This window comes from Sebastes umbrosus, chromosome 6 (assembly GCF_015220745.1).
Source record: "Sebastes umbrosus isolate fSebUmb1 chromosome 6, fSebUmb1.pri, whole genome shotgun sequence".
NCBI lineage: Eukaryota > Metazoa > Chordata > Actinopteri > Perciformes > Sebastidae > Sebastes > Sebastes umbrosus.
This window is the reverse complement of record NC_051274.1, coordinates 1,700,578-1,715,704: the sequence shown is the minus strand read 5'-3', so window position 1 is coordinate 1,715,704 and position 15,127 is coordinate 1,700,578. Positions and strand designations below refer to the sequence as shown.

The 15,127-nt window shown below is 43.9% G+C and overlaps 1 protein-coding gene across 1 annotated transcript in view; it reads left to right on the top strand.

The window, feature by feature from the left end:
• hspg2 (heparan sulfate proteoglycan 2) overlaps positions 1-15,127 on the top strand; it is a 141,114-nt gene that overhangs the window by 68,312 nt on the left and 57,675 nt on the right. The window contains 16 exon segments of the mRNA XM_037771388.1: positions 1-164; positions 863-1,042; positions 1,307-1,503; positions 2,414-2,561; positions 4,003-4,130; positions 4,373-4,459; positions 6,255-6,313; positions 6,586-6,656; positions 6,858-6,998; positions 8,331-8,504; positions 8,794-8,973; positions 9,075-9,193; positions 10,153-10,264; positions 10,599-10,712; positions 10,911-11,038; positions 11,599-11,685. Of these exon segments, the coding sequence (XP_037627316.1) occupies positions 1-164; positions 863-1,042; positions 1,307-1,503; positions 2,414-2,561; positions 4,003-4,130; positions 4,373-4,459; positions 6,255-6,313; positions 6,586-6,656; positions 6,858-6,998; positions 8,331-8,504; positions 8,794-8,973; positions 9,075-9,193; positions 10,153-10,264; positions 10,599-10,712; positions 10,911-11,038; positions 11,599-11,685 (2,089 nt within the window).

Genomic DNA, 15,127 nt, shown 5'->3' with positions numbered 1-15,127 from the left:
GAGTGAATGTCACCTACCCGTCCAGACCAGGCACTCCTCCTCTCTCCTCAACTCAGCTCCTCATTAACCCAGAGATGGAGGAGTTCCAGCTCGTCGACCTGTCGCGCCGTTTCCTCAACCTCGACTCATTCTGGATCCTGCCTCGCCAGTTTCTGGGCAACAAGGTAAGGACTAAAATTATTAACAGACTTTATTTTGCTTAAAGGGATAGTTCGGGTGTTTTGAAGTGGGGTTGTATGAGTTATTTATCTATAGTCAGTGTATCACCTACAGTAGATGACGGTCAGCACGCCCCCAGCTTGGAGAAGCAGACAGGAGTTACCGTACGGAAGTAAAGCAATGTACTGCTGTGGACGGGGCCGGCAGCAAAATGTATTTTAGACACCTAAAAGAAAGGCTCACTTAAAAAATCAATATCATTTTAAGTGTACGCTATATTTAGAATATCTGACCGCTTTACCTTGCCTTCAGACAGCCCTCTCTGACGGGGAATTGAAGCTGTTGTATCCATCTACTGTATGCTCTCACCAAAGCCACCAGACTCCATTAAAAAAAAACTGTAATTTGACCTCACAGAACATGGAGGCTGCTGGTCTACTGCTGTCTCCATTGGTTAGCTTGTTCGTGCTATTGCGTGACTTTGGTGAATCTGAACTAACCAAAGTTACACAGTAACACAAACAAACTAACCGATCACAGCAGCGGTAGACCGGCAACTTCCCCGTCCACGGCAGTACATTGCTTTGGTTCTGTGCGGTAACTCCTGTCTGCTTCTTACAGTTACAGTTTCCATAGTTTGGAGAATATTTTTATTTAAATAATTATCACACTTAAGCATTAAAATCATTTAATCTGTTTTCAGATTGACTCCTATGGAGGATCCCTGAAGTTCAAGGTGCGGTACACGCTGGCCCGTGGACTGTCTGAGCCTGTGGAGAAGCCGGATGTGATACTGGTTGGAAATGGCCGCAGGCTTGTGTACCGCAGAGGCAGCCCCACCCCTGCCCAAGTGGTCAACCAGAGGGAGATCAAATTCACTGAAGTAGGTCTTTGACTAAGAAAGTGAAATTCTGCACAATCCTGTGGTCAATTTGTGATGAAGACATGTAGTTTTTGCAAAAATACTAACATGTGGTAGAGGTTGTCTACAAATTCACAGTGAACACCAAATTTCACAATAACAACATTTTGACCAAATTTGACTTGCACTATAACATTCAAATCAAGAGCAAAACACCCCCTATCAGAAATAATGAAATAAATGTGAAGTACATACATCAGTTAACCTGCTTGTTATTGTTTTTAGGATAAATGGCAGCACTCCAACGGTCGCCCCGTGAGCCGGGAGGACCTGTTGATGACGCTGGCCAACCTGGACAGCATCAACATCCGCACCATCTACGACAACCACATGGTCAGCGTGGCGCTCAGCGACATCGTCATGGATACCACCACTGTGGAGTTCAGCACTCTGGGTCATGCTAAGGATGTGGAAGAGTGCAGGTAAGAAAAAAAACCCTCAAGCATGCTACTGTGTGGTTGAGTGAGACGGGAGATCCTTACAAGCAGTCAGTCAACCGTCTACATTCAAAGCAACCTGTTGGGGCGTGTCCACTGTGGGCACATTGAGAGTAAAAAGTGCTTGGGTATTATCCATAAAAAACTGCAGTTTCATGGTTCCAGTAAATTGTGGTCACACCCTCGTCATTTGAGCACTGGATCGAACTAATGTCCAACACAGCAGGTTACGAATGAGCCATATTCAGACTCGCAAGACGCCGAGACTTGTTCCTGAATATATGGAGCCCATTCGTGGACCACATCAACACCAGACAGTATCAAAGAACTGATCTCACATCACGCACAGCAAATGTCAACTGATAAAGCCCATTGACTTTTCCCATTTATTTGTTTATTTAGTTTTATTTAGTTCTATTTTATGTATTTATTTATTTGTTTTGTTTTTTCCCGACAAACCTCCCTCTTTGTATTGTACTGCTGAGGGTGGGTGGATCGGGAAATGTCCTAAGAAATGTCTTGTAACCTTCATGTTATAACCAAATGTTGGACACAAATATTAATGATAAAAAAATAGAGTGAAAAGTGCCGCACAATAATACAGTAGTATTCATATATAGCATGAAACCTTTGTTTTTTAAATAATTACAAAAATCTATTTTGAGAGACATTTTGGTGGCCATGCCCTGGTTCATTTCTGGCCAATAACCTTTGTTGCATGTCATGCCCCTCTCTCTCTACTTGTGTTTTTTGTCAGTATCTCCACTCTTTATCAGTTTCTTATTTACAACATGAGGAAAGTGTGCAATTTGTAGTGTTATAATTTTCATAGTTGTGTTATGGAGGGAGTTGGTTGAAACCTGTGTTTACTGATCCTCATATTTCTCATTCCCAGATGTCCTCCTGGATATTCAGGCCTGTCCTGTGAGACGTGTTCCCCTGGTTTTGAGCGCGTCCCCGGTGGCTCCCATCTCGGCACCTGTGCTGGTTGTAACTGTAATGGACATGCCAGCGCCTGTGATCCAATCAGTGGACACTGTCTGGTAATGGCTAACTCCCTTTTTGGCAACAATGGCTTTCAGTAAGGCTGTGTAGGGGCAAGAATCTGGCGATACGATACGTATATAATACAGGGGTTACTATTCAATATATTGCGATACTCTAAGGAAGGCGATATATTTTGCTTTTTTATTAAAATCTTATTATAGGAAACCTGTCATAGTATAAAGAACACACCAACATAAGCATAGCAAGCAACAAGACTCGGTCAAAACCGAGTATATGGCAGGACCGAACATGGTTAGTCTGTGAATTTGTGACTAGATTGTTCTACAAATAGTCAGTGGTCATGTCTATAATGTTAAATCCAGCGGTACATGTCCACCAGGTCCGATGAGGACACTAGGGGGACGCACTGCTCCACTCAACTGGCCGCTCAAGCGGTGACGTGAAATGCACCTGATTGGTTCCTGGTTTTCTGCTTGCAGTTTCAAACAGGAAACAACATGGCGGCCTGCTCGTAAACTTTCTGTTGTTCCGTCTAAACGATCCACTAAAATCTACTCCTGAAAACATTTGAAGTGAGAAATAGGCGATGATGCCTTTGCTGAATCCTGTTTCATTTTAGAACTAGATCTCCTAGTTTGACAGCTTGGTCCGAGTTTCGTGAACCGGATTTGCACTGGACGGGCTCATTTGCATAACGGACTGTACCCCACTTTTTCATTTCGAAAGAGCAACGGCCAATGAGGAAACTCCAACACTCAGCCGACCAATCGTGTAACTTCATCACTCACTCAGTGACAGACTTTTGCGTTTGCAGGGATGGCATTTGCTTTCACTACTTTTGGTGCAATCTGAGCCACTGTCTGTCTGCCATGAATGTTTGCATGTAAACTGTTAATTAAAAATCAATACAGTTTTTTGGAGAATCGATACAGAATCACAAAACATGATATTGCGATACTCAAGTGTATCAACATTTTCTTACACCCCTAGCGGTCAGTCACCTATGATGAATTGGAATTTGCTGATAATTACTTCCACCCTTAGCATGTTGATCAAACAAGATGTTTGTCTGCTTAAAGGACTCTATTATTCTCTTTCTTTCCAAGAGTTAGTTGAGAAGATCAATACCACTTGAGTATGTACACTAAATATGAAGCTGGTGTTTAGCTCACAGTAAAGACTGGAAACGGGGAACCTCTCCAAAGATAAACAAATATATATATATCTGCCTACCAGCACCAGATTATTTAAAGGCTAGCTGTTTCCACCTGTTTCCAGTCTTTATGCTAAGCTAAGCTAAGCAACTCCTGAGTCTAGCTTCATATTTAGAGTACAGACACAAAAGTGGTGTAGATCTTTTCGTGTAATTTTCAGCAAGAAATCGAATAAGTGTATTTCCCAAAATGTCAAACTATTCCTTCCTATTTTGAGCGGCATCCCTGCTAGAGAATGAGCAGTGTGTTCTCCCCGCCACAGAGCTGCCAACACAACACAGAGGGCCCTCAGTGTGACAAGTGTCGCTCCGGCTACTTTGGTGACCCGAGCAGAGGTCGCCCCGATGACTGCAAGCCGTGCCCCTGCCCCTACTATGAGACCTCACGCCGGTAAGGTCACAGACCCACCCAGACCACACACACATCTACTGTACAATGAGGGGAAAGACATATTCACACCCACATACCACACACTAAGCAACAGAGGGAATAGAATGTTTCGGTCTGCAGGTTTTTTACCCCCAAAGCTGAGCTCATTCAGATGTTTAAGCACCGGTTCATTCTTTCAACATGCTACTCATTAACCCAGGGTTGTAGATTTTAATCTATGGCTTTCTCACTGGGCTTTGTAGGTTTTCTGACACCTGCTTCCTGGACGTTGACCAGCAGCCAACATGTGACGCCTGCAGGCCCGGCTACACAGGAAGACGATGTGAAAAGTAAGGAAACTGATGTCGTCAACTGTGCCTTTAAAGGGATAATTTGGGTGTTTTGAAGTGGGGTTTTATGAGGTACTTATCCATAGTCAGTGTATTACCTACAATAGATGACGGTCAGAGCCCCCAGTTTGGAGAAACAGACAGGAGTTACCACACAGAATGCAATGTACTGCTGTGGACGGGGCCGGCAGCAAAACATATTTTAGCCACCTAAAAGAAAATCAATATCAGTTGAAGTGTAGGCTATATTTACAATATTTTCACCGCTTTATCTTGCAGTGAGACAGCTATTCAGTCTATGTTTCTGACAGGGAGCTGAAGCCGTTATATATGCTCTCACCAAAGCAACCAGACTCCAGTGAAAAACACTTACCTTGCAGAACTCGGGGGGATGCTGATCTACCGCTGCCTCAATCGTTTAGTTAGTTTATGTTATTGTGTGACTTTGGTCAGTTCGGATTCACCAAAGTCACACAATAACACAAACATAAACACACAAAATAACTAACCAATCGAGGCAGCAGTAGACCAGCAACTCCCGTGTTCTGTGAGGTTAAATTACAGTTTTTTTTCAATGGAGTCTGGTTGCTTTGGCGAGAACATAGATGGATACAACGGCTTCAGTTCCCCGTCGGAAAGGGCTGACTGACGGCAAGGTAGAGCATTGAACATTTTCAAAATATAGCTTACACTTAAAGGGACTGTTTGTAAGAATCAGAAATGCTTGTTAACAGCGACATCTGTGGCCGTTAAGTCAACGAAAGTCAGCGCCGGGCTCGCTCTACATAGACATGAATTTTTCAGCTGCTTGGCAGTAATGTTAGCTGACCAGACGAAGGTCTCTCCATGAATCAATGCTGATCATAGTGTTGACTTTTCCTGCCTTGGCCTCCCGACCGCAGTGGAAGGGAGGCAACGGCACCCGGTCAGAGACGATAACGTTTCTCTCTGCGGAGCCCCGTCACTTCACAAGACACGGGAAACCTCTGTTGGTCTGGAGGAGCTGCAGCAGTTATTTCTGCACAAACGTCCACTGAACATTCACTAGATATTCTCAGAGCTAAACTAACTCTTCTGCAGTGTGCAGTGTGCGCGCATGCACTTGAGAGTGGAGCGAAATAGCGAGAACGAGCGCGGTGTGTGAGTGAAGGCAAGCAGGCAGAGGAGCAGAGGAGTAGAGTACAGCAGAGACTCCGGTCCTGGAGACCAAAGCTACGGTCTCCCCCGCGTCCTCTGACCGTGGCCAACACCGTTTAACAGACGGGCTTCACTAGATACAACTTTGAGGTTTTGGTGCTTCCGTGTAGTTTGTGTTGGAGTCTGAGTCTGAACAGCGTAGCCACACGCTAGCGTGCATATGCGAGCGCGCATGGGACACCGACTCGGGTGTTTTATACGTGTAAGAAGTTACAAACAGTCCCTTTAAACTGATATTGATTTTCTTAGGTGGGCCTTTCTTTTAGGTGTCTAACATATATTTTGCTGCCGGCCCCGTCCACAGCACTGCATTGCTTTCCTACATCAAAATACCCGAACTATCCCTTTACTGTAAGTTTACAGTTTAGATAGTTTGGAGATGGCAGTAATATGGTTTATAAGACATGATATCACTCTTTAAAGACTGGTAGTAATGATAAATGTCATATTTATACTTTATTACAAGATTGTTGTGATGATATTAATAACACAAACTACCCCAGAATATGGTTTTGACGAATGAAGATTGACCGTAACAAGCAGAAGGAGCTATAACAAATAGGTAAATCATATCTTTTATATTTTTGTTTCATTTCAGGTGTGCTCCCAGTTACCAGGGTAACCCTCTTCTTCCTAATGGAAAGTGTGTTCCTAACAGTGAGTATATGTTCAACTAATTGCTCATACAACATTTTTTAAATTCTCATTTCAACGCATGAAATCGACAGAAGCTGCACCTGGTTTGTTTTACCATCCAGCGATATGACCACAAGGAGGTCTGTGTAATGATTACCATTGTTTTGTTCCCCGGTGTTACAGTAGGCAGTAATATGTGGTCATGGCTCAGGTATGCAGAGTGGCTGGAACACTCCCAGGTGCACTTTCCACCCCGTACAGTGTGTCATCTTCTTTCCATTGCTTTCTCCCAGCACCAAGCTCCAAGTGTGATAACAGAGGAAGCATCAGCTCCAGCTCCAGCAGCAGACCATGCAGCTGCAAGGTACATATACAGTATGCCAAGCTGCTAAGTGAAATATTAGGATTATATTATGACATTTATTGTGACATCTGTATATATATATATATATACGTATATTTGAGGCTGACGTCTCTTACTGTTTCTTTTCTTCTGTCATCTTTTATGAAAGAAATGAGCTTGACAGGCAGATTGATTACACATGTGCATGTGTTTGTGTTTCAGAGCAACGTGTTAGGCGCTGTGTGCGACGAGTGTAAGGCCGGCTTCTTCCACCTATCGGACACCAACCCCGATGGCTGTCTACGTTGCTTCTGTATGGGCGTCACCAAACAGTGTGCCAGCTCCACTTGGAATAGAGATCAGGTAGGTTGCCATGCTACCGGCGGTAAAGGGAGGGGTGAATATTTTTGGTATCAAGGTTTGACTCAGTGTTTGCGCAGTGTGCGGCATCAGCAAATCCTTTCAGACGCTAAATGGTGAGATGTGCAAACACTGATTGTGCGAGCGCATTCTATTCTCAGTTCCCATCAGTGGTCATTTTGGCAGCTATTTTAGATTTAGTCTTAGTTTTAAGACAAAAATGCTTATTAGTTTTTAGTCACATTTTAGTCATTTTTATCCTTCACGGTTTTAGTCTAGTTTTAGTCACCAAAAATCATTACATTTTAGTTAACTTTATGTCAAAATGTTTTCTCTCTTAAAGGGACTGTTTGTAAGAATCAGAAATGCTTGTTAACTGCTTCCGTGTAGTTTGTGTTGGAGTCTGAGTCTGAACAGCGCAGCCACACGCGAGCGCGCATGGGACACCGACCCGGATTGATTTATACGTGTAAGAAGTTATGAACAGTCCCTTTAATTGTGTCAGCTATTTTTTATTTAGTCTTAGTAGTCCTGTGTCAAATGTCCTTTTTAGGCATCAGATAATATTGAATATTTCAGTCAATTCAGTCTTGCCAAACCAATCATTTTAGTCATTCTTATTTCACAGAAGATTTTATCTTCTGATTATCTGATGAAAAATAATTGTTGAATGATTAAGAATGCAGCTTTGCAGTTACTCCGAGTCCTCCTGACTGCGCTCATCAGTGATGTGCAGCTCAGTCGTACCCACCGGTCCGTTATGAGAGCCAGTCCGCCCGCCCAACATGCGAAAATATACTTTAATCCCCCACCTGAACCCGACCCGACCCACAAACTGCCAGCTTTATGCATTAATGTAGCACAATTGTCAGGGCTAAGGTCTGAGACATGGAGGATGGAAACTGACTGAGCGCCACTGCCACAGCGCGATATGTGTGTGTGTGTGTGTGTGTGTGTGTGTGTGTGTGTGCGTGCGTGCGTGCGTGCGTGCGTGCGTGCGTGCGTGCGTGCGTGCGTGCGTGCGTGCGTGCGTGCGTGCGTGCGTGCGTGCTTGAGACAGAAAGAGAGTGACAGAGAGAAGGATAAGAGGGTGGAATGTGACAAAAATAAAAAGTCATTTCGGTAAAGTTTCTATGTTTTTAAACTACATTTTAGTCTCTTTTTGTCAACGATATTGCATGTTTGCTATCGTCACCATTAGTTTTTAATAATGTCGCTGACGTCTCGTCATCGTCTCGTCGTAGTCATGGAAAAAAAGATCGTTGATGAACATCATAGTTTTTGTCAATGAACACTGGTTCCCATCTCATTCAGTCAAATTGTTTGTGTCTGTAGGTTGAAGGAGGGGTGAACGGGCAGCTCTTCTCCCTGTCCAACAGTGCCAACACTAAAACTATCTCTGAAGGCATCTCCCAGAGGGGCTCCTCTGAAGTTGTCTACCGCTCATTCTCCAGCGTCCCCAATGACATCTACTACTGGGTCCTGCCTGCGAGCTTCAGAGGAGATAAGGTGAGAGGAAAACAACAAAGTAGAGAGTGGGCGAGGGGATAAGAGAGGAAAAAAACTGTCAAGTGTAAGTCAAGCGAGATTTCTCTGCCCTCTCTGTCCCACTCAGTCATGCCTCAACATGTTGTCGAGTGAAAAGGCTTCACTTATCTTCTCCTTTGAACCTTTGACTTAAATTCACAGTTGAGCCCAACATGGGTGTCTTGTGACTTTCCCCCTCAGTATCATAGGGGGGAAATACCTTTCCACCATCCGGTTTTGTTGAGATTTCTTTTCACCATGTTGCTACCAGGTGACGGCGTACGGAGGGGAGCTTCGCTACACTGTGCGCTTTGAACCGTCTCAGCGCTCACTGGTGATTGACGGCAAGCCGGCTGTGGTTCTCCAGGGCAACGGCATCTTCCTGGAGCACTACTCTCAGACCAAGCCCCTCCCACGTGTCCCACATACTGTCACCGTGACCTTCAGAGAGGTACGTTTCATTGTTCACGTATCGTTTAGCTAAATCTGAATCCTCACACTATGTTAGTTATTTAACTTTTTCTCCGTTCTCCATCCCTCTCTGGCTGATAGTCTGGATGGCGACGGGCTGATGGGCAGCCGTGTACTCGCGAGCACCTTCTGATGGCCCTGGCTGACGTTACTGTCTTCATGATCAGGGCAACCTACGCAGACAACATGGCTGAGAGCAGGTATGGTGGGACTTTCCTCTGTCACTGCACAGCTCATCCCCATACCTCAAAATGATTCCAATAGCATTGCACACAAAGGGATAGTTCAGGTGTTTTAGAGTGGGGTTGTATGAGGTACTGATCCATAGTCATAGTCAGTGTATTATCTACAGTAGATGATGGTCGGCACGCCCCCAGCTTGGAGAAGCAGACAGGAGTTACTGCATGGAAGAAAAGCAATGTACTGCTGTGGACGGGGCCGGCAGCAAAATGTATTTTTAGCCACTTAAAAGAAAGACTCACCTAAAATAATCCATATCAGTTTGAGTGTACAATATTTAGACTATTTCCGCTGGTTTACCTAGCCATGAGACGGCTATACAGTCTATGTTTCCGACGGGGAACTAAAGCCGTTATCTACGCTCTCTACAAAGCAACCAAAAAAACTGTACATTTGACCTCGCAGTATACGGGAGTTGCTGGTCTGCCGCTGCCTCGTATGATCGGTTAGTTTGTTTGTGTTATTGTTTGACTTTGGTCAGTTTGGATTCACCAAATTCACACAATAGCACAAACAAACTAACTGATCGAGGCAGCATGTTCTGCAAGGTAAAATTACAGTTTATTCAATGGAGTCTGGTGTCTTTGGCGAGAGCATAGATGGATAACAACGGCTGTCAAGGGCTGTCTGACTGCAACATAAAGCAGTGGAAATATTATAAATATAGCATACATTTAAACTGATGTTGATTCTTTTAGGCGGCTAAAATACATTTAGCTGCCGGCCCCGTCCACAGCGGTACATTGCTTTGAGTCCGTGCGGTAACTCTCCTAAGCAGGGGGTGTGCCTACTGTCATCTACGGTAGCACTGACTTTGGATAAGTACCTCATGCAACGCCACTTCAAAACACCCGAACCATCCCTTTAATAGCAAACATAAAGTTGATTGTAAATGTGGGTTTGTTTTTGTGTTAAATAGTATCTCAGACATCAAGATGGACGTCGCTGTTCCTCACTCCACTGGTAATGAACGTGCTCTGGAGGTGGAAGAGTGCGCCTGCCCTCAGGGATACAAAGGACCTTCTTGCCAGGTACACATGCAGATTTCAGAGATGAGACATTTGTAACCAAAGGTCCACTTACTAGCTTTTTTTGGAGCTTTCATCATTTGAACTAGTATTTCCAAGGTCAAGAATGAACTTTCATTCTCAAGATTAGTTTAGTTTAGTTTGAAAATAGGAAAGAAAAGTATCACAGATATGCCTAAGCTTGTTAATAATAGCACAGTGAACTTGTTTCCATTGCAGTCATTGATGATAATTGCAGTGTGTCTCCCTGCTGCAGTGGAACAAAGACGTATTAGAGAAGTATTCCTCTTTGTCATCACTTGTCTCTCACCTGAGGTGTTTTTCCATGTCGTTGCAGGAGTGTGATGATGGTTACACTCGGACCAGCTCTGGCCTCTACCTTGGCACTTGTGAGCGGTGTGACTGCAATGGTCACGCCGGCGGCTGTGACACGGAGACTGGCAGGTGTCTGGTAGGTTTTACTCTCCTCTCTCCTTCTTCTTCTCTCCCATGTTTTTGCCCTTGTTGAACCTGCTTTGATCTGTGCAGTGGAATGCACTAATGGTTTCTTGGCGAATCCCAACATGTGGAAACACACCATCACTACTGTATATTCAACTGTTCCATGGATCTCACAGTCTTCTTTATTTCTGTGTGTCCTGACCAAAAGCAATGTCTCCATAACACCGCCGGGCCAAGGTGTGAACGCTGTCAGACTGGTTTCTATGGAAAACCGGTAACGGGCGGCGCTCAGGCCTGCCAGCCCTGCCCCTGTCCTGGAACCGCTTCCAGCAACCAGTGAGTTCATGTCTTAAGGTCTTTTCAACTTGTGTCAATTTGATTCAGTCAGTATAGATTAGGGTTGTGTATTGGCAAGAATCTGGCAATACGATGCATTTCTTGCGTATTGTATCGCTTGTATATTGCGATATATTGCGATACTGTAAGCAAGGCTATATATATATATATATATATATATATATATATATATATATATATATTGCGATTTTTTTCAATTTAATTTTAGGAAAACTGTCATAGTATAAAGAACACCAAAAATACACCATTTTGGAATAGGCAAAAACAACAAATGTTTACTGCATGCAAAAAACTATGCTGCGACAATGCTTAAAGACATTAGTGGCGTTAAAACGAACTTGCATTAACGCGTTATGGCGTTAACACCTTTAGTATAGATTACTGTTAATTATTCTGTTTAATGCTGGACTAGGCAAAGTACACAGTGTGCAATGCAGGTGCTGAAATCACTGAAATACTCCACAATAAACAGAGATCACACTGTGAATGAAATAACATGATGGTATCCTCATGGTATGCGTGGCCCTCTGTTGGCACAGATTCTCCCCGACCTGTTACCTGGAGTCTGACGGTCAGCCGACCTGTGACAACTGTCCCCCTGGATACACCGGACGACGCTGTGAAAGGTACACCCCCAACCCTTGTTCTCTCTCTGCTTTTCTTCTTCCTCTCTGTCTTCTGGACAGTGTTTTGGGTTACTGGGCGGGCCAGCAGCAAGGTTAGCAGGGGCTGGCAGGAGCACCCAGTGGTTTCATTCACAGGAAAGGGATAAAAGCATGTCTGTGGTTGCATCTCCCTTGTTTTTTTCCCGGCAGTTGTGATTGAGTGGTGTCAAGTCCAGGGACGGGCAAATCAGTGCCACCCATTCTGAAGTTTTGTACTGTACGCTGTTATATAGATCTACTGTTGAATGTTGTTTTCTTGGATTTATTGATTTGCAAAATGTAAGGTAATTTCTTCTGCGGTAGAATAATATATCTTTATTATAGGATAAGGGGCCTTTGATGGTATGTAATCACTCAGATTTTATTGTTCGTGGAGAAGAAATTCGTCAGAAATAAAAGTGCTGTAAGCCCTCAGGAGACATTAAGTTTAGTCTGCCTTTTGCTTTCTTCTGTCCTTTGCTTTCCCTTTAAAAGACTTCTTGCTTTCTGCTTCAGCTTTGCGCTTTGCCGGCAGCGACATTTTAAGGTGTTGGCTCACGTGATTTCTGTCTGTGCACAGACCAAATATATTTTCTGGGTTTCTACGACATAAATGTAGATGTGGCATTTATGAGGACTCCTGTCTGGCTAATCGATCTTTGCCGCTCCGAGGGCAAAGATGACGAGGTGACTTCTGGGTGTAAAACGCAACTTATAAATCATTCATTTATTTGAACGTCTCTGCCTGCATCATACCTGATTCTGCTGTTTTGACATTAAGAGAAGAGATGCCGTCTGCAGACAGTTGTGGGGATCCCTTCCTGGAGAAGCAGATAGAGGGCCTCCTACCTGCGGGATGTGGAGCTGAAGCAGTGTTCAATTTCAGCTGGGAGAAAGAGATAGAACCGTATGGCAGTGGAGATGATGATGAGACCATAGGAACAACCCTCATCCCTACTCGCTCAACTCGTTCCACTACAGCAACTGGGGTGGGCACGGTCTTAATCACCCCAAACAGAGCAGTATCCAGGCTCCCACCACGCTTCACGCCCAGCCCAGAGAGCAGAGACTCCAGCTTCCAGCACCTGCTCCGGCTTCACCTGAACACCTTCAACCAGCGCCTGAGCATGCTGGAAAGCAACACGCTTGACATGAAGGAGAGCATTCACAGTCTGGGGGATCAGCAGAGTCAACTCAGCTCCCAGCTGAAGGAGCTCATCGCCATCCAGTCGGCTGGGGAGAAGAACAAGAAGGTTAGCGAGCTGGAGAAGAGCTACACAGACATGGACACCCGTCTGAGCAGACTGGAGGGGAGGCTGGAGATCCTGATCGACGGCTTCACCGCCCTGGCTCAGGAGATGAACAAAATGAAACGTTCCAGACACGTCTCCCGTTCGCCCCAAGAAAAGAGGGCTCTGCCTTCAATCGCTACAGTCCTCGCACTCCCGTTGTACTCAACGCCTCGACCTCCTGTGAGAATTATACCCACAGAAACACCATTCACCAGTAGAGCCACAGTGCCCAAAAGCATACCTACCCCAGGCCTCCCCGCAAACAAACCCACTTCTGCTTCTCAGAGAGAGAGAAAACTCAAACCAGCAGCCACCACTACACCAGTGATAAATACAGTCACTAGATCCAAAAGTGAAGTCTCAACAAGGTCAACGATTAAGTCGAGGAGCACCCTGAGTAAACCCAGGACTACCTCAAAATCTATATCTGAAGCTACAGTGAAGCCTAAAACAAAAAGGCCTGAGGGTGGGAGGTCCGCAGCTAAACGTGTTTCACAGCCGAGCCAAACAAAACCAAAGCAAGTTACAGAAGCAATTACTAAATTCCAACTGGAGCCACCATCTCTCAAACCAAAGCCCAACCAGGCCAATAAAAAGGATTCATTTTCTGTCAGAAACAATGGACGTAACAAGACGTTCAGATCAGACGCACCAGTTCCAGAGAAGGTTCAAGAGGGTGGAAAGTCTTCAGAAGGCGATTCAAGGAAATCGTCAGAATCACAGAAGGGTAACTCTAACCAAAATGGGAAAAAGGTGGAGACCAATTCATATAAGTTGGTCTCTAACAATACAAAGAAGAATTTTGCAAAGACCACGGTCTCAACCACAAAACCTACCAAGTCTACTACGAAGAAGAAGTCTAAAAGGAAATCAACTCCTGCTAAAACCAAGGCTACTACTACAGTGAAGAAGTCGAACACGTCAGTGAAAAGGATATCAACTCCCCTTAAAACGAAGGCTACTACTGCAAAGAAAGTAACTAAAAAACCCCAGCAGAAGAAAAAGAAGACTCATTCTGGTTTGTTGGACCTACTGCGGCTCTTACAAGGAGATTACAAGTCTCCAAAGCAAAAAAAGCATCAGGACGGTTCTTTTCATGTTGTCTTGGGAAGGCTGGCCATTCCTATCAAAATTATCCCCGATGATTGGGAATAATGTACTGTGTTTCATTATATTAATCAGTTTCCATTGTTTATATCTCTGATCCTGATATTTATTTCTGTTACACATCAATAGAACTTAATGAAGGGACTGATTTTATGACACTGTTATTTTAGAGGGACTTTCCAGATATTTAATGCCATCCCGATGTCGTATAATATAGTTATATATAATCAGAACTATTGCTATGCAATGCAATGAAGAGATAGCTTAGCATTAGTACCTCTTATGTGTATACATTTGTCCATTGTGTTATGGCCAGACTACCTCACGTTTTACAAGTATCCCCCCTGGCCATTGGTTAGATCGTTCTGAAGACCTTGTGCCCATCATTCTTGTTTCCTGCATTCACATGGGTTTGCATTTATTGGTGCTTCCAATCATATGTGTTGGTGGCCTGGAAAAGCCTTACACCTCCATGTCACCCTGTGATTTTAATACTTCTCGTTTGCAGAGTATGCATTCTGTACCGAATGTTTTTAATCAAAGAGCCCCAACATGTTCACATTTTGTATTTTTGTATTTTTTTCCACTGTCTTAAGAAAATTAAAGGATAGGATAAAGAGCCAATACATTACAAACAATTGGACGTACAGTACATGCTGCAATAGTAATTATATGCATCAATATGAAAAGATTGGAAGAAAAAAAGCATCATACTTAATTTGTTATTCATAGAGCTTTAAAAGTAATGAAGCCCTTCAGACTGACGGATTGCCATCCATTTTCTTTTTTTTACAGATATTTATGGTCCCCAGAGGATGAATGATATGATGAATGATATGATCTAATGATATTGATGATTCCCTTTTTTTCCACTTAGCACCACCAGCAGGTCAAAATGTATTTTGTCCAATACTTTGGCTTATGACAAATAACTAATAATGGCAGTCCCATAAAACTCAGCTGTACGTTGTACTTGATAAACTAATAGAGTGCTACAGGGATGACCTATTTTTGTAGGCCAACCC